Source organism: Tupaia chinensis, unplaced genomic scaffold (genome assembly GCF_000334495.1).
Source record: "Tupaia chinensis unplaced genomic scaffold, TupChi_1.0 Scaffold000217_1, whole genome shotgun sequence".
NCBI classification, from domain to species: domain Eukaryota; kingdom Metazoa; phylum Chordata; class Mammalia; order Scandentia; family Tupaiidae; genus Tupaia; species Tupaia belangeri.
Window position 1 is genome coordinate 8,722,237 of NW_006159692.1, and position 19,675 is coordinate 8,741,911.

The 19,675-nt window shown below is 38.8% G+C and overlaps 1 protein-coding gene across 4 annotated transcripts in view; it reads right to left on the reverse strand.

The window, feature by feature from the left end:
- The window catches only part of ZFAND4 (zinc finger AN1-type containing 4), a 77,268-nt gene extending 57,599 nt beyond the window's left edge, over positions 1–19,669 (reverse strand). Inside the window, exons 1-2 of one of the 4 annotated variants that reach the window (XM_006147689.2) lie at positions 19,494–19,669; positions 5,009–5,308 (exon numbers count right to left, since the gene is read on the reverse strand). In XM_006147689.2, coding sequence (XP_006147751.1) covers positions 5,009–5,270 — 262 coding nt within the window. In that variant the 5' untranslated portion in view covers positions 5,271–5,308; positions 19,494–19,669. Of the gene's footprint in view, positions 1–5,008; positions 5,309–19,493 lie in introns of those variants that run through there. The other 3 variants (XM_006147691.2, XM_006147690.2, XM_014587556.2) reach the window with 3 other exon arrangements.
- Between the last annotated feature and the right edge of the window lie 6 nt (positions 19,670–19,675).

Below are 19,675 nucleotides of genomic sequence, written 5' to 3' on the forward strand. Positions count from 1 at the left end.
CTGAGTGACGCATGCCAGGCTATGAAGGAGAGGCATTGTATGTCTCCACTTAATATATACCAAGTGTCCACACTCGATGACTGAAACTAATTGACTAAGAGATATAAAAACACAGTATATAGATGTAAATACCAGATACAGTGTGTGTAAAAGAGGAGGGTTTGAGGAAGGACATTTTGAGGAGGGACAGGGAGGCAAAGCATTAATGGCACAAAGAGGCGTAGTGTTATCTGTTGAAGATATTTTGTAGTTTTATCAAATGTACTAGGGAGTAATGTTCACCTGTTGAAATATCCACTTTGTAAGACAAATAATAATGTGATTGAATGTATGGAAGAAAATGAATTGAAAAAATATATATATACTAATTAATTAATAAAAAAATTTACAGTGTATTCTGGATGGGAGATCACATTTTGTATGCTGTGATGATGTTCAGTGAATGAATGTAAAATAAATATATTTTTAAAAGAAAAAATATATATTGGTATAAGAAAAAAAAACTGCTCATTGCAGCAATATTTACAATATAGAAAGTTATAAATCTCACAGAATGTCACAGAATGTCACTGCCAGGGCCTTTTGAGTAACTCTCTCTGTCCACTCAGGCCTGCTCCTACTGTTCAAGAATGTACTTTCACTTTTACTTAATTAACTACCTTTTTCTCTCGATAAATAAATAAATAAATAAATAGATAAAAATACATTTCCTACTTGTCCCCACAGACTGGGTTGTTGGAATGCCATGGTGTATTTTTGTCTATGTTTTTCTATGCAAAAATGTGTCCTGACTTTTCTGACAATCCAATACTATAGGTCTCAGATAATTTTAGACAAAATTATATAAAACCATTAAGAGTTAACAAAATTTTGAGTATTGAAGACAATTCTGAATAACATGTTAGACAGATACTGCGTTGTCGGAAAAGTCAAGGTGTATTTTTCTATGTTTTTCTACACAAAAATGTGTCATGAATTTTCCAGTGACCCAATACAATAACCTATCAAGACTTACATTACAAAAAAAAAAAAAACTTACATTACAGTAAATAATGTGGTATAATATTGACATGGGTAGAGACAGGTGATCAAATTAAGTTGTAAATTTATAAAAAGGTCACATAGGACGAGTATGGAATTACATTAGTAAGAAAATATAAGATTAATTCAATAATTGGTATATAGATAATCAATTATCCACATAAGGAAAAAAAATCAATCCCTATGTAATATTGGGTTAGAATAAATAAATAAATGGTAAACTACTGCAAAACTGTCAGTGACTTAAAAATTTATTTCCTACTCATGTTACATATCCACTGCATTTCAGCACAAGGACTCTGCTCACTATGGCCACTCAAGGACCCAGCCTGAATAAGCATCAATCACCATGCCTAGAAATATTTCTATTCATAGCTCATTGACTTGAACTAATAATATGGTCCCACCTACTCGAAGGGGGCCAGAAAAATAATCCTACCCTATTTACAGAAGAAAAACCTTTATTAGGCAGCAGTAATGCGAAGGACCAGAAAGAAAGCACAGGGAATCCACATTCTCTGACAACAAAGGACCAGATGATAATCCTTTACATTTCTTGACACATTTATTTCCAAACTCCAGTGCATTATTTTTCATGTGGCAGGGGAAGGGTTATGTACTCTCCTATGCAGACCACTGCTCTAGACAATGATGAATTCCAAAGGAGTTGCCTTGTCTGGAAAATCATTAAGTAATCTAGGTCTCTTCCCAAGTGCATAAAATATATATATATATATTTTAAAATATGGCAATATTTCCATAAACCATGTATTTTTCCTGATAAAGAACACAGACAGGCAAGACTCATGATGTGGTGATTAAGGGCTCCACCGAGGAGCTAGATCCTGCATGGTAAACAAGGGTTCAAGTCCCAGCTTCAGTGACTTAAAAAACACACTGTGTGTGCATGCATGTGCCCAGGCTTCTGATGGATAAAAATTTGGAAGAAAAATGGCTACACTGTGACCAGCTCCCACAGTGGGGGGAATTCTCTCTCTCTCTCATGTATGTGCATACATGCCCTCACCAAAACAAAAAAAGAGGAACACAGGTTCTTTATATTTATTAACAGATTTATCTGGAGAACAACCCTTTGGGATAGGTACTATTATTCCCATTTTAAGCTGGGACAACTGTGATAAAAAGGAGTTAATTTACTCAGTATTTTAAAAGGCTAGTATAAAGTTCCCTTGTAGTCCCAGCGTTGGTGAGGCAGCAGTAGTTCTGTGATGCTGGAAGCCACAAGGAAGATCAGTTTGAATCCTAGGTCAACCTGAACCCACAGTACAGGTTGCATGCATGTGTCATGTGATCCTGACTGACTGGGAAGGCTGGGAGCAGATCCCATTACGTGACCTTGTTAAGGATGCTTATGTATCTTTCTTTCTCATGATGGGAAAAAAACAAAAACAACAAAAACAAACAAACAAAAAAACCTTTACAGACACTGCTCCTCTCTTCATTCCTAATCCAGCACACACCATCAACCCTTTCACCACAATCCTCTCCACTCTCCCTCCTATCTCTCACCAGGCTCTAGTTCTCAACTCATGAAAAGTTGCCTAAAAGAAAAAGCCTAAAAAACAGGCTATTTTTCCTGCAAAATTAACCTGAAGAATGTCACCTCTGCCCTTCCTATTCCATATCCCTCTAACTTGAGTGTCACCCACCATGCTAGCCCCAAATGTCTTCCAAAGTGGCAGTAAAGATAACCCAAGAAAGGATTAAAATTTGTTTCTCATGAAATCTGCCCTCCTAAAACCTCCTGCAGTTACTAGAAAGTCTAGAGAACAGAAGGAAAGGAAGGAGCAAGAGGTGTGAGGATAGGGAATGGGAGTGGAAGGGAAATGCCTATATTGGTAGGTTCTGTTAACTTCAGTTGAGTTTACCCAAAATTCAAATGCTGAAGCCCTAACTCTCAACATGATGGCATAAGGAGATGAAGCCTTAGGGAGATAATCAGGTTTAGGTCAGAAGGGTCAATCCTTTGTGACTGGATTATAAGAGATACCAGAGAGTTTGTCCCCACCGCCTTTAACCTCCACCTTCCTCAGTAATCCCCCCACCACCACACGAAGACCCAGAGAAAACACATTGAGAAGTCTGCAAGCCAGGAAAGCAGCCCTCACTAGAATCTAACCCTGCTGGCACCCTGACCTTGGATCTCTGGTCTCCAGACAAAGAAAGTACATTTCTGCTGTTTAAGTCCCCCAGTCTATGGTATTTTATCATGTCAGCCTCACCAGACTAACACAGTAGGCATTTTACATATTACCTTATTTATTTTCCCAGTGTGTTTTCAGTAAATGTTTAAACTGAGATTCAACTGTCTAATAATCACAAAGCCACCACTTTTATCCAAACAATGTCTACTACAAGTGTCAAGAAATCTATAACTTGTCTCTGATTCTGACTTGAACAGGGAGGACTTTAAAAAGTTCATGAAAAATGTGTAAAATGAAGTAACTATGCATGGATTTCATATTTTTGCATCAAAATAAAATTTTACTCTATTTTTTTTCCTGAAACTTTCTGAAGTCCCCTCAGAAATATTTCCATTGGATGAGTTCCCAATAATCTCTAAGCCCAAATTTATGCTTCTAAGTTAAGACTGAAGCAGAATGCTCTCTAAAGTGTTTTGCTGTACAAAGATTATTTAAAATGCATGAAGGTGGGCCAGCTTCATGGTTCAAGTCCTGCACACAGAGGCCTGAAAAAACATGCTAGGCATGTATGCATGTGTACCCAAAATCCCGAGAGAATGGAGAAGAAATTACAATGGAGAAGAAAGGCCACCCCCCGGGAGGTAATTTTTTACTTTCTCGTTTTCTCTCTCTCTCTCTCTCTGTTTTTATCTCTTCCTAGTAAAGAGACTCATCCTATAACAAAAATAAATTTTAAAAATGCACGAAGGAGAAAAATACAGAAATTATTTAGAACGTGAGAGAATTTATACTCTTCCTGCTCCAAAAAATACATAACATCATATAAATAAAAAAGCAGAACAAAGACAAAATGAATTATTCTGACTTCAGATCTCATCAAATCATTTGGGATTATAATCATTTTGTGTATTACTCGATGTGCTCATGATATGATGACTGCACTCTGTTGGCTACTAATTTCAACAGAACTTCCCCAGGAGAAAAAGAATAGCGAATGGTCAGAAGTTCAAATACCAGAATCCTTAACCTCATTAAAAAAAAAAAAATTCCAACCCTCCTCATTCTTCTACAACCCTGAACTTAAACTAGGTAGAGGGCAAGGCTAAGTACCACCTTTCTATTACAAGCAATTGTTAGCTATCTCCATCAGTAAAGATCCATTTTAGTGTTACATGGAAAAAATAAATGTTCTAGTAAAAACTGAATTTTAACAAGTGTACATGACAAATACCACTTCAGAAATCTGCAAAGCACAAAGAAAAAAACACTAATTTTAACACAAAATAACTTATGGCTCTTTTCCCAAATACACAAACAACAAAAAAAGTATACATATTATGCAGTATTCCTACTATACTAAGGGAACTCATAATTATCTGTAAATGGAAGACAAAAACTCTCCTCATAAAATCTGCACATTTAAAAAAGGATCTGCAAAGAAGTGTAAAATTTAAGGAAGGTCACAAAAAGAAAACACAAATACTACATCCCATCAAAAGTAACTAAGATCGTTATGGCAGAATTTGCATGTCATCATAACCTATTGAAAACTACTTTAAAAATATTATTTCACACCATTAACATGATGCCAGGGATCTGCTTCAGAAGAATCTGGTGTGAGGAGAATGAAGTGGGAGAACACAGCAACAAGACAGTTTACGAGTTGATCATTGCTGATGCTGCTCAGTGAAGGGAATATAGGTGTTCGTTATCCTATTCTAATATTGTTATGTCTGAAATTTTCTCCATTATAAAACCTTTAAAAACTATTATATAATCTTGAACAAATCAAAGACTAGTACCTTCCAATCTCTGAATTTTTGCTTTCACAGAAATAACAGCTTCAAAGGGTGAAACTCTCAGCTCAAAACATGTTCCAGTCAATGTTTCAATGAGGAGCTCCATGGTATCATAGAAAGGAATTTTGTAGTAAAATGAACCCAGGTTATCTTCATTGAAGAATGGAGGCTCTTTTCTGTTATCCATTACTTTGAGTTTTCTAATTCTTCTAGAACGTGTTGTAGGCAACTGTATTCCAGTTCTAGCCAAATCAGCTTTGAACATTGGTAATATATATCGGTGTTCATGTTTTGGGTTTGTACCTAAAAAACAAGAATAATTTTTTTTAAACAAGCCCACCTGAACGACTCATTCTGCCCTACAGAATTTCTGAATACTTCGGCCCTTATCAATCTTCCAGACAGCCCCAGAATTCATTTTAGTGCTTTTAGTCACATCTAATCTTGAACTTTTCATATTTGTCTTTGAAATCTCCCTCTCCCAACAAGATTACAAAATTATTAAGAATAGGTATATTTCTGAAATTTCAATGTATCTTTTTTTTTTTAAGAGGTTTTTGCCTTAGGGTACATGTGCTCACTGGAGAGACAGAGACAATGAGAAGGAAAATGAGAAATCATCCCTTGAACCGCAGTTGGCCATGTGACATAACTACTACACTATCTGCTGGTTCCTACTTCAATGTATCTTACTAGAGCTCAGCAGTTACTCATATACAGTACATGCTCAACAAATATTTTTGTTGTTAGTGATACTGAAACCAACAGAGTCAACACATTAGTATATTTCTGTTAACACTTTAAAAACTGTACGCATATTCCTTTCCAAAACAAAAATGATGTCTTCTAAACCACATAAAACACAACTTTACAGCCATTGTACATTTGAATTACACTGGATAAAAGGAATAGCAATCATCTTCACAGGTTCCTTAAAAACAGAAGTCATTAATCAATGAGCATTTGCTTTTCTAGAGGCTATTTGTCATAATAGCATTAATATTAGGTTGAGGCCCGCAGGTGGTGTAGTGGTTAAGGCGCTGGAATTCCTACAGAATTTCTGAATACTTCGGCCCTTATCAATCTTCCAGACAGCCCCAGAATTCATTTTAGTGCTTTTAGTCACATCTAATCTTGAACTTTTCATATTTGTCTTTGAAATCTCCCTCTCCCAACAAGATTACAAAATTATTAAGAATAGGTATATTTCTGAAATTTCAATGTATCTTTTTTTTTTTAAGAGGTTTTTGCCTTAGGGTACATGTGCTCACTGGAGAGACAGAGACAATGAGAAGGAAAATGAGAAATCATCCCTTGAACCGCAGTTGGCCATGTGACATAACTACTACACTATCTGCTGGTTCCTACTTCAATGTATCTTACTAGAGCTCAGCAGTTACTCATATACAGTACATGCTCAACAAATATTTTTGTTGTTAGTGATACTGAAACCAACAGAGTCAACACATTAGTATATTTCTGTTAACACTTTAAAAACTGTACGCATATTCCTTTCCAAAACAAAAATGATGTCTTCTAAACCACATAAAACACAACTTTACAGCCATTGTACATTTGAATTACACTGGATAAAAGGAATAGCAATCATCTTCACAGGTTCCTTAAAAACAGAAGTCATTAATCAATGAGCATTTGCTTTTCTAGAGGCTATTTGTCATAATAGCATTAATATTAGGTTGAGGCCCGCAGGTGGTGTAGTGGTTAAGGCGCTGGAATTCAAGCAGTGGACAGCTATTCAAGTCCCAGACCCAGTGGCTTAAAACTAACGTTGGGCACAAAATCCCAAGAGGAGAATGGAAGAGAAGGGACTACAGCATGGCCATGTCCCATCCCGGGGAGGGGGGGGGTGATTTCTCGCTGTCTGTCTCTGTCTCTCTGGTGAGCACACATGCCCTATAGCAAAAATCTCTCAAAAATAAGGAAAAAAAAGATTAGGCTCACATAGGTAATAGATATTACCGATACTCTACTACAACAAAATGGCTAATGAGTATGAGAGGCAACTAAACAAACAGAAGTAGTAAGATAAATTACAGATGTAGATTTGGAGCACGGGAATGATTACATTAATAAATGGCTACTTAGTGAAACCTTTGAAAAGAGAAGCCTTGAACTTAAGTTAAAAAGACAAATGATACACATTTTTCTAGACAGGCTGGTAAACTTAAATAGCTTTATTTAAAAAAATAGCTTTATAGACATGCAATTCACACACTATGAAATTCACTCATTTAAAGTATAAAATTCACTGGTGTTTAGTATATTCACAAAGTTGTGCAATCATCATCACAATTACTTTTTTTCTTTAGAGAGATTTTTGCTATAGGGCATGCAAGTTCGCTGGAGAAACAGAGAGACAGAAAGTGAGAAACGACCCTCCAGATGCTGGGAACCATATGATTAAATAAGGGTGTAAACTAGAGAAAAAGATTGAATGTGGAAACACATTGCACAGCAACCAGTTGGGACAGTCTTGGGAGCACGAAGTCCGGAACACTGGACCAAGATTAGCATGGAAATCTAGGTGGATCATGAGTCTCCAGACAGACCCAATGGAAAGGCAATGTCCCTGCCAGGAACCATAAGGATTGTTTGTCCCATATAACCATAATGACCTGCAAGAGTTAATCTTCCTTTAAGAGACTGCTGTTCCTCACATAGTAGAGAAAGAACATTCACCCCACTTCCTGCTTAAGATAGTTTAAACTGTCTGTAAAATAAAGTGTCTGTGCTCTCAGTCCTTGAGGTTCCTACTTCATGCTTTTGTGTTCCCTCTTCCCATGCTTTTGTGTCTGTCTCTACCCTCTGCACTGATCCTTCATTCACCCTATTCGCCAGCACCCAGGGGGCATGGCCACAACACAATCCCTCCTCCTCCACGCTCCTCCAGGGATCTTGGGCACACATGTGCCCAGCATGAGTTTAAGCCACCGGGTCTGGGATTCAAATTGCAGTTGACAATGTAGGAGTCCAACAACATAACATCACCTGCTAGCACCCACAATCACTTTTAGAACATTTATATCACCCCCAAAAGGAATCCCATACCCTGTAACCATCACAAACAAATTCTCCCAATTTCCCCCCTCAGCCTTAGCCAACCACCAATTACTCTCTCTCTCTCTCGGTAACTGCCACTGAGGACATTTCATATAAGTAGAATCATACAACTCATGATCTTTTGTGACTGGCTTCTTTCACTTAACACGATGGTTTCAAAAGTCAACTATGTTCTAGGACACATTTGTTTATTCCTTTCTACTGATAAATAATCTTGTACAGATATACTTCATGTTGCTTATTCAGTCATTAGTTGGTGAGCATTTGTTTCCAATATTGGCTATTAATGAATGCTATGATGAACATTCAACCACACATTTTTGTGTGGACATATGGTTTCCTTTCTCATCAATGTATTACCTAAGAGTTGATTTGCTATGTTACATGGTAACTCACGTTTATCAATTTGTGGAACTACCAAACTGTTTTCCAAAGTGGCCTGAACCATTTTTTGTTGAACAGTTAATGGGGGAGACCAGCAGTTAGCACAATGGCTATGTCGATGGACTCCCATGTAGTCGACTGCGGTTCGAGTCCCAGACCCGGTGGCTTAAACTCACGCCAGGCGCGTGTGCGTGCGTGCCCAAGATCCCAAGAGGAGAATGGAGAAGGGATTGCGGCGTGGCCATCCCCCCTGGGGGGTGATGTCTCGCTTTCTGTCTGTCTCTTTGTTTTTCTGGCGAGCACACATGCCCTATAGCAAAAACCTCTCTAATAAATAGGGATGCCAATTTCTCCTTATCTTTGCCAACACTTTTGACTGTCTTTTGATTAAAGTCATGCTAGTGCGTATGAAGTAGTATTTTACAGTGGTTATGATCTGCACTGCTCTAATGAGTAATAATGTTGAGCATCTTTTAATGTGATTATGGAACATCTGTGTATCTTCTGGGGGAAAATGTCTATTTAGATCCTTCATCCATTTCTTTTTAAAATGAGTTGTTTAGAACTTTAAAACATATTCTAGATAGGGCCAGCAGGTGACATGGTGGCTGGGATGTCTGGGTCCCTCATAGTCAACTGAGCAGTTCAAATCCCAGAGCCAGCAGCTTGAAGAACATGCCAGGTACATGTGTGAGCATACCCAAAATTCCAAGAGGAGAATGGAGAAGGGATTGCAACATGGTCATCCTGTCTGGGAGGTGATATATCTCTCTCTCACTCTCTCCCCTCTCCACCTCCTTCAGCAAGTGCATACACCCTATAGAAACCTTGAAAAACAATTCTACATACAAACTCTTTATCAGATACATGATTGGCAAATACTTTCTCCCACTTTAGTTGTCTTTTAGCTTTCTTGTTTGTATCTTTTGAAACACAAGTTTTTGATTTTGTTAACATCCAATCTACTTTCCCCTTTTTTGTCATATTTAAAAAGCTTGGTCTAGCCTAAGGTAATATTTTCTCATATTTTTCTAATTGTCTAGCTTTAACTCTTACAGTTAAGTCCATTCTCCATTATGAATTTTTTGCGTATGGTGTTATATAGGAATCCAACTATTGTTTCTCATGTGGATAAACAGTTGTTCCAATATCTTTTGTTGGAAAGATAATTCTATCTCCATTGAATCATCTTAGAACACTTTTTTAAAAAGTGATTGGGACCAGCAGTTAGCATAATGGCTATGTCGCTGGACTTTCAAGTAGCCGACCGTGGTTCGAATCCTGGACCCAGTGGCTTAAACTCACTCCGGGCGAGTGTGCATGCGTGCTGAAGATCCTGAGAGGAAAACAGAAGGGATTGCAGCGTGGCCATCCCCCCTGGGGCGGGGGGGGTGATTTCTCGCTTTCTGTCTCACTGTCTCTGTCTTTCTAGCGAGCGCACACGCCCTATAGCAAAAACTTCTCCTAAAAAACACCAACTGATTAAAAATGTCAACATTTAGTTCTAGACTTTTATTCTATTTCATCAATCTATTCGTTATCCTTATGCTAGTATCACACTATCTTGATTATTATAGTTTTGTAATTAGTTTTGAAACCAGAACATGTGAGTCCTCTTATCTGTTTATCTGTTCTTCTCTTTCCAGATTGTTGGATATTCTGAGGTCTTTGAATTCCATGTAAATGTTAGAACTTCCCCATTTTGCAGAAGTGTCAGCTGGGACTTCAACTGGAATCGTGTTGGTCTACTGATCACTTTGGAATATTGTCATCTTAACATTAAAGCTTTCAGTCTATGAACATGCCATATCTTTCAGTTTAAATCTTTAATTTCAATAATATTTTAGTGTTTTATTCTTTTTGATGCTATAATTTGTCTTAATTTTTTGATTGTTCAATGCTAGAGTATACAAAATTTATCTTAATATACTGATCTTCTACACTGCAACAATGCTGAATTGTTTATTTAGATCTAATAGTTTAATGGATTCCCAGGATTTTCTATATGTAAGTCCTATTACACCATGCCATCTACAAAGAGTTTTACTTCTCCTTCCAGTTGACACATCCTTTACTTCCTTTTCTTGCCTAATTGCCCTGCTCAGAACCTCTATTACAAGGGTAGGCAGAAATGGTGAAACTGGCCTTCCTTCTCTCATTCTTGATTGCAGAAGAAAGCATTGAGTCAAGCACCATCATACATGTTAGCTGTGGGATTTTCACAGATGATCTTCAATAGGTTGGGGAGCTTCTACTTTGTTTAGGTTTTTAGACTTTCTTTGTCTTTTTTCTAATCATGAAGGGGTGTGGATTTTGTCTAATGCTTTTCAGTGTCTACAATAATCAGATGGCTTTGCTATCTCTATTAATATAGTGTATTACATTGGCTGATCATATATATGTATTTTTTTTAGTTGCCAGACGATACATGTGCATGAGAGAGCAAGAGTGAGCCCCTCAGTAGGATGTGGCCATGCTACTATACCTTTTCCTCCATTTCTCCATCCTCCTATGGGGATGCCTGGCATGTTTTCCAAGCCAGCAGGGCAAGGCTTTGAACATCAGTCCGCCTTGTGGGATCACTTCCCTTAACCATTAGGCTATGGAGACAACCCTGATTTTGTATGTTAAATTAACCTTGCATTTTTGTGATAAATCCCACTTATGCATAGTTCTCTATATATACTGCTGTATTTTATTCGGCAGTATTTCTTGAGGATGTCTGTGTCTATAATCACAAGAGGTAATTATATGTAGTTTTGTATCACTGGTGTTATCAGGGTAATACCGGCCTCATAGAATGAGCTGAGAAATATTCCCTAGAAATTGGACAAACTTTTTAATTTATTTCAGAATAGGTAAAGTCTTGGAGTGGGAGAAGAATATCAGTAATCAAGCGTAAGTAAAAGGAAAGTGAACATGTTGGAAGGGCAAAAGTAAAAAAAAAAAAAAAAAAAAAAGTTCTCCTCTTGGGATCCTGGGCACACATGCACACACTCCGGGCTTGAGGTTTAAGTCACCAGGTCTAGGACTTGAACCACAGTCAATATGTGGAAATCCAGCGGTGTAACTATTAAGCCATCTGCTGGTCCCAGAAGTAGTTATTTTTAAAAATTGTGATTTAGTTAATAACTTCCACTCCATAAGCATAATATTTTGAAGGGGTCTAAAATTCAGACACCACACAGACACTGAAATCTACCATATCCAAAACTAGTATGTCCCACAAAGCTACTTCTTGTCCAACTGCTCTCATTTTCGTAAAGAATACCACTATTCATCCAGTAGAGAAGCTAGAAATCTAGGAACTATTTAGGATTCCCTCCCACCATTTCCATGACATCTAGAAGTGACCAATCCTTGAAATGACTTAATATTTTCATAATCTGTCACCATCACCACCTAACTAATTAGGACTTAGTTCCAGGCTGTCATTAGCTCTCAAATGAGCAGTTTTTATAGCCTAGCTATGACCCTTGATTCCTGCCCTTCACCCTTCCAATCTGTCCTCTCTGATGCCAAAAGACATCTTTAATTTTGGAGAGAAAGTTTTTAAAAATTGGATAATTGTATCATATTATCACATTATTCATTTATTATTTTACCTTTAATTATCTATGCTTGAGGAGGGGAAAAGTCACAAAAGTCCTAAAATTACTTTACACTTGACTTTAAAAATATATTGCAGTGAAATCTCACCAAGGAGAGCACTAAATGAGGAAAATGAAGCTGTCTAAAATATGAACTTCTTTCCTTTTAAATAGACTATTCTTAGAGCAGTTTTAGTTACATAGCAAAATTAAGTAAAAAGTATAGACATTCCCCATATATTTCCTCTCTCTGATCCAAATCTATTAATTTCATGTACCACAAAGGTACACTGGTTAGAACTGACGAACCTATGCTGACACACTACTATCACCCAAAGTCCACAGTGTACATCAGGATTCATTCTTGGTAGTAAATATTCTGTGGTTTGGGGTAAATGTATAAAGATGTATATTCACTGTATCACAAAGAATAGACAGTGTCCTAAAAGTCTTCTGTGCTCTGACTTTGCATTCCCCTCAACCACTCTCTGACACCCACTGTTCATTTTACTATTTCCATAGGTTGGGCTTTTAGGATGTCATATGGTTGGACTCATTCAGCTGGAATCATACAGTATGCAACCTTCTCAGAATGGCTTCTTTTACTTACAGTATGCATGTAAGGTTCCTCCATATCTTTTCACAACTTGATACCTAGCTAACTTCTTTTAGCAATATATACTGCTGTATTTTATTCGGCAGTATTTCTTGAGGATGTCTGTGTCTATAATCACAAGAGGTAATTATATGTAGTTTTGTATCACTGGTGTTATCAGGGTAATACCGGCCTCATAGAATGAGCTGAGAAATATTCCCTAGAAATTGGACAAACTTTTTAATTTATTTCAGAATAGGTAAAGTCTTGGAGTGGGAGAAGAATATCAGTAATCAAGCGTAAGTAAAAGGAAAGTACATAATTTTTTCTACCAAAAGATATATCACTGAAGCCACTGTAATTTTCATAGAAATGTGTCTAAAGGAGTATTTTTTTTTTTTTGAGAGAGAGAGAGATTTTTGCTACAGGGTACATGTGCTCCCTGGAAAGACAGAGATAGACAGAAGACAAAAAATCACCCTCTGGGGGTATGGCCATGCCGCAATCCCTTCTCCTCCATTCTCCTCTTGGGATCCTGGGCACACATGCACACACTCCGGGCTTGAGGTTTAAGTCACCAGGTCTAGGACTTGAACCACAGTCAATATGTGGAAATCCAGCGGTGTAACTATTAAGCCATCTGCTGGTCCCAGAAGTAGTTATTTTTAAAAATTGTGATTTAGTTAATAACTTCCACTCCATAAGCATAATATTTTGAAGGGGTCTAAAATTCAGACACCACACAGACACTGAAATCTACCATATCCAAAACTAGTATGTCCCACAAAGCTACTTCTTGTCCAACTGCTCTCATTTTCGTAAAGAATACCACTATTCATCCAGTAGAGAAGCTAGAAATCTAGGAACTATTTAGGATTCCCTCCCACCATTTCCATGACATCTAGAAGTGACCAATCCTTGAAATGACTTAATATTTTCATAATCTGTCACCATCACCACCTAACTAATTAGGACTTAGTTCCAGGCTGTCATTAGCTCTCAAATGAGCAGTTTTTATAGCCTAGCTATGACCCTTGATTCCTGCCCTTCACCCTTCCAATCTGTCCTCTCTGATGCCAAAAGACATCTTTAATTTTGGAGAGAAAGTTTTTAAAAATTGGATAATTGTATCATATTATCACATTATTCATTTATTATTTTACCTTTAATTATCTATGCTTGAGGAGGGGAAAAGTCACAAAAGTCCTAAAATTACTTTACACTTGACTTTAAAAATATATTGCAGTGAAATCTCACCAAGGAGAGCACTAAATGAGGAAAATGAAGCTGTCTAAAATATGAACTTCTTTCCTTTTAAATAGACTATTCTTAGAGCAGTTTTAGTTACATAGCAAAATTAAGTAAAAAGTATAGACATTCCCCATATATTTCCTCTCTCTGATCCAAATCTATTAATTTCATGTACCACAAAGGTACACTGGTTAGAACTGACGAACCTATGCTGACACACTACTATCACCCAAAGTCCACAGTGTACATCAGGATTCATTCTTGGTAGTAAATATTCTGTGGTTTGGGGTAAATGTATAAAGATGTATATTCACTGTATCACAAAGAATAGACAGTGTCCTAAAAGTCTTCTGTGCTCTGACTTTGCATTCCCCTCAACCACTCTCTGACACCCACTGTTCATTTTACTATTTCCATAGGTTGGGCTTTTAGGATGTCATATGGTTGGACTCATTCAGCTGGAATCATACAGTATGCAACCTTCTCAGAATGGCTTCTTTTACTTACAGTATGCATGTAAGGTTCCTCCATATCTTTTCACAACTTGATACCTAGCTAACTTCTTTTAGCACTGAGTAACATTCCATGGTCTGGACGTGCTACACAGTTTATCATTCACCTACTGAAGAACATTTTGGTTATTTCTAAGTTTTCACAATGATGAAAATAACTGCTATAAACATCTCCATGCAGGTTTTTCTGTGGGCATTAAAATTTCAACTCATTTGGGCAAATGCTAAGAAGTATGGCTGCTGGATCATATGGAAGAAATATGAAAAAGCTGTCAAACAAATTTCCAAAAGGGCTGAACCACTTTGCATTCCCACCAGCAATAGAGCTCTTGCTGTTCCATATGCTCACCAGCACTTGTTCTGGATTTTGGTCATTCTAATAGTCATGCAGTGGTATCTCACTGGTGTTTTAATCTGCATTTTGTAACAACATATAATGTACAGTGTAGTTTTTTTTTTTTTTTGGAGATATTTTTGCTATAGGGTGCGTGCGCTCGCCAGACAGACAGAGACAGAGACAGAAAGCAAGAAATCGCCCTCCAGGGGGGGCGGTCACACCACAATCCCTTTTCCTCTCGGGATCTTGGGCACGCACGCACATGTGCCCAATTTAAAAATGTAAGTACAAAGAAAATGTCCAAGTAGCTAACCAATTTTTCCTGCAATATTTATTTGATAATAGATCTTCTCACTATTGATTTATAGTGTTTCCCTCATAATATATTTATTAAAAATGGATGCATTTCTGGGCTCTCTATTCTTTTATATATTGTATATATCTCTTTATTATAGAGTCTAGAGTAACACTGATTTAATTATTATAATATACAGGAAGAAGAGATTTAGAATAGGTTGATTTCTTTCTTTTATTTTTTTTTTTTGGAGAGATTTTAGCTATAGGGCGCATGTGCTCACCAGACAGAGAGAGACATAGAGACAGAAAGTGAGGAATCACCCCCCGGGGGAGATGGTCACGCTGCAATCCCTTCTCCTCCATTCTCCTCTCTTCTCCTCTCGGGATCTTGGGCATGCACGCACACACACCCAGTGTGAGTTTTAAGCCACTGGGTCCTGGACGCGAACCGCGGTAGACTACGTGGGAGTCCAGCGACATAGCCGTTACGCTAACTGCTGGTTTCCGAGCGTAGTTATTCATTCATTCATTCATTCATTCATTTATTTATTTATTTATTTATTTATTTATTTTTGGAGAGGTTTTTCGCTATAGGGCGCATACGCTCGCCAGACAGAGAGAGACATAGAGACAAAAAGTGAGAAATCACCCCCCAGGGGGGATGGTCACGCCGCAATCCCTTCTCCTCCATTCTCCTCTCGAGATCTTGGGCACGCACACACACGCACCCAGCGTGGGTTTTAAGCCACCGGGTCCGGGATGCAAACCGCGGTTGACTACATGGGAGTCCAGCGATATAGCCATTACGCTAACTGCTGGTTCCCGAGCGTAGTTATTTTGGAAAATGGGAAACTAATATTTCTTAGTCAAGACCCTAAAATGACTTTCCGTTGTCCATAGAATAAAAGTCAGACTCGTTAGAAAGGCTTAGAAAGGCTTCTAAGATCACAAGTCTCACCCTGCAGCCCCATTTTACTTATCTATGCCTCACCCTACCCTGCAACACTTCTGGTACTTGTATTTGCTGATCAGCCGCACCTTCAAGTTCGCAACACATCAGCCTCTATACGGCTGCTCCTCCTCTGCTCTACTCACTGCCATCCCCATGCATAGCCACCTGACAAGCACCTGTCACCTTTTAAACACCTAATGATCTTGTAATTGGCTCAAATATCCCACATAGCCTTTTACATTTACTTTTGCATCACAACTCCATTGTTTACATGGCTCTCCTTGCTACTAAACTGTAAATTACTTAAGAAAGGGACTGTATCGCGATTCTTCATCATCCAGCACAGTGCTTTGTGCATACTAGTACTCATTAAAGGTTTGTCCAATGAAAGAATAAATACTCTCTCAACTGATTCTTAGCACAAACCTGTGATAAAGGTAGGGTATTATCCCTGCTTTAGAGATGAAGAAACATTTGGCTATGCTCCAAAATTCTGCCTGGAGGAATGATGAGTTCCCATTGACATCACATTCTGATTCACTACAAATGAAGTTCATCAATGTTTACCCAAGTCATAACATATATGCATATACAAGTATTTCTTCTACAGCATTAATTTCCAATACACTAATAGGAAATATAATTCATTAATTATGGAATATGAATTGCGCTGTGCAGATGCCAATGGCCCTAGAGACAGCATCAGAGGAGGCAAAGTTGTTGTTGTCAGAGTAATTGTTCTGAGTGATGGTACGCTACCAAAAGAATGAGTAATAAATATAGTAATACAAAGCAGTGTGTTAATATACTGCTGCCGCTAATGGTAAAAGCCCATTACTATTTAAAAACTAAACAAACAACTGTATTGCTCACGTTTTGTTACACATTCTTAGCTCCATAGAAAAAAGGACTTTGTATGGAGCTCTCAAGCCATAAGCCCTTATTTTCTAACTGCTTTTCTAACATGGTTTTGAGGTCTTAAGACATACCTATCATGCTACATCAAATAAGAGTGAACTATAGAATTATCAGTGTCTGCTCCCCCAACCCAACAGTACCTCTATCTACACAGTAGCAGGTGTAGCAACTGAAATCATGTTAGGGATGCTAAAATGAACATTCCAGAAATAAAGGTGACCCACGCCTGCCCAAGGAATTCAGAGACAGAGGCAGTATGCCACATTTCTTTCTTCCATCACAGCACTTTTTTTTTTTGGTGAGGGGGATGTTTTAGCTATAGGGTGCGTGTGCTCGCCAGAAAGACAGAGAAAGATAGATAGAGAGAAAGCAAGAAATCCCTCCCAAAGAGGGATGGCCATGCCACAATCCCTTCTCCTCCATTCTCCTCTCGGGATCTTGGGCACGCACATACACGCACCCAGCGTGAGTTTAAGCCTCCCGGTCAGGGACTCAAACTGCGGTCGACTACATGGGAGTTCAGCGACATAGCCATTACGCTAACTACTGGTCCCACATTGTTCTTTCATAGTGAAACCCTGAATATAAGCTGAGAGAGGGTAAAAGATAACAGATTTGGAAGTCCTTTCCCAAAATGAAAATGGGACCAGCCCATGGCCTGGTGTTAAGGCAGCTGGATCCCACATCTGATCATGCAGTTCACATCCCAGGACAGCAGCTTGTAAAACACACCAGGTGTGTGCATGCATACCTAAAATCCAGAAAGGAAGGAGAGATGGAGAAGCATGACATGCCTCATAGAGGATGCTTTATCCCTTCCCTTCTCTCCATCTGTCTCTCTCCATGTACCCTCTTGCAAAAGTTTTTAAAAATAGGAAAGAAAATGGATAAAAGGTAGAAGAAAAATAGCACTAAGTTGTGCAGAAACTTCTACCAGATGTTGGGGCCCAGTCAACAGAATAATTTCCAAAATCCAGAAAGAATCATGGTTGGCAGTTACGGTTGAAATATTTGCCTCTAAAAAAGTTATGCTTCTCCCTAGCAGTAGAAATCACTGTAGCAGGGAACAAAATGAGGCCTTTAAATCTGATCAAGCCAGACCGGATAGAAGATGGCAGCAGAAGAAACAGAAACCCTAGCAGGCCAAAGACCTAGCCAGTACTAAAACTGGGTCCTTAGACAGTTTCTCAAATGGTGTCTGGTCATGCTGGGCTAAATATGTCCATGAGATCCTGTGATGCTGGAAAATGAAGGAGTGATAAAAGACTGAAGTTGGGATGGGAAATGATACAAGGAGAGCTAAAAAATAGAAAGAGGAAAGAAAGAAGACAGGTAGAGACAGAAATATTTCCAGAATTTTTACAAAAAACTCAAGACACGTAGCTACTCAGAGTAATGGCTGTGAGCCAGCAGGCAGTGATGTAAAGGTACTGGACTCCCACATGCCAGACCCTGGTTAGAGCTCCGGACTTGGCAGCTCGCTTTCTCTGTCTCACTGGTGAATGCACATGCCCTATAAGCAAATTAAAATAATAATAATAAATAAAATTAACTGATTCTTTTGATTCTTTATTCTTTTTTTTTTTTGAAGAAGAAGAAGAAGTTTTTGCTATAGGGAGTGTGTGCTCCCCAGAAAGAGACAGACAGAAAGCGAGAAATCACCCCCCAGGGAGGATGGTCACACCACAATCCCTTCTCCATTCTCCTCACCCCCCAGGGAGGATGGTCACACCACAATCCCTTCTCCATTCTCCTCACCCCCCAGGGAGGATGGTCACACCACAATCCCTTCTCCATTCTCCTCTCGGGATCTTGGGCACTCATGCACGCACGCACATGCACCTGGCGTGAGTTTAAGTCACCAGATCTGGGACTCGAATCGCAGTCAACTACGTGGAAATCCAGCAACATAGCCATTATGCCAACTCCTGGTCCCAAGTAATTCTTTTTTAAAAGAGTAATGGCTGATGGCACAGTGGTAAAAGTGTTGGACTCCCACATGGCTGACCATGAGTCAAGTCCTAGACCTAGAGGCTTTCCCTCTCTATCTCCCTGGTCAAATTGAATAATTAAAAAAATTAAATAAATAATTAAATGTAAAAAGAGCAGTGGCATAAAAAATACTTCTAAATCAATTACCCAGACATTTCTCTCATCTCTTCTGAACAAGTTCTAAAAAAACACAACACAGACGAAAGGGAAGTTAAAGATATGTCAGGCAGTAACAGTACAGTAATTTCACTAAGTTTGAATTTGCTTCATTCTCTGTTCTAAAGCTTTAGCCACGTAAGAGCAGTACTTCCTTTTAAACTTCTCCCCAACACAAAGCTATCCAGAATGCGATGCAGCCATTAAAACAGGTAATACAGATCTACACATACAAATGTGTAAACACACACACACACAAATCCCTAAAGGCGAAACACAAGCCACAGGACTACAGCAACTCCCTGTGCTTCGGCAGCCTCAACTCTGGTCTGGAGAGAATGTGCTAGTGGGTCTGGAAACACTCGAGAGCCGGCACCTAACCAACCTTCGGTGCACACAGACACACGTGGAGCCCACTGTCACCTGCGCAGCCCTTGCTCCTCCAGGATCAACTCGGGCTACCCAGACACACGGGCTTGAATCTGGGGAGTGGCGGTCGGGCTCCCAGTGAGAACAGCGACTCGGAGGTCAGCCCTGTTGAGGGGAAGGAACCCGCGTGGCTCCGGCGGAGCGGCAAGCACAGGAGCGTGTGTGCCTGGCTGAGG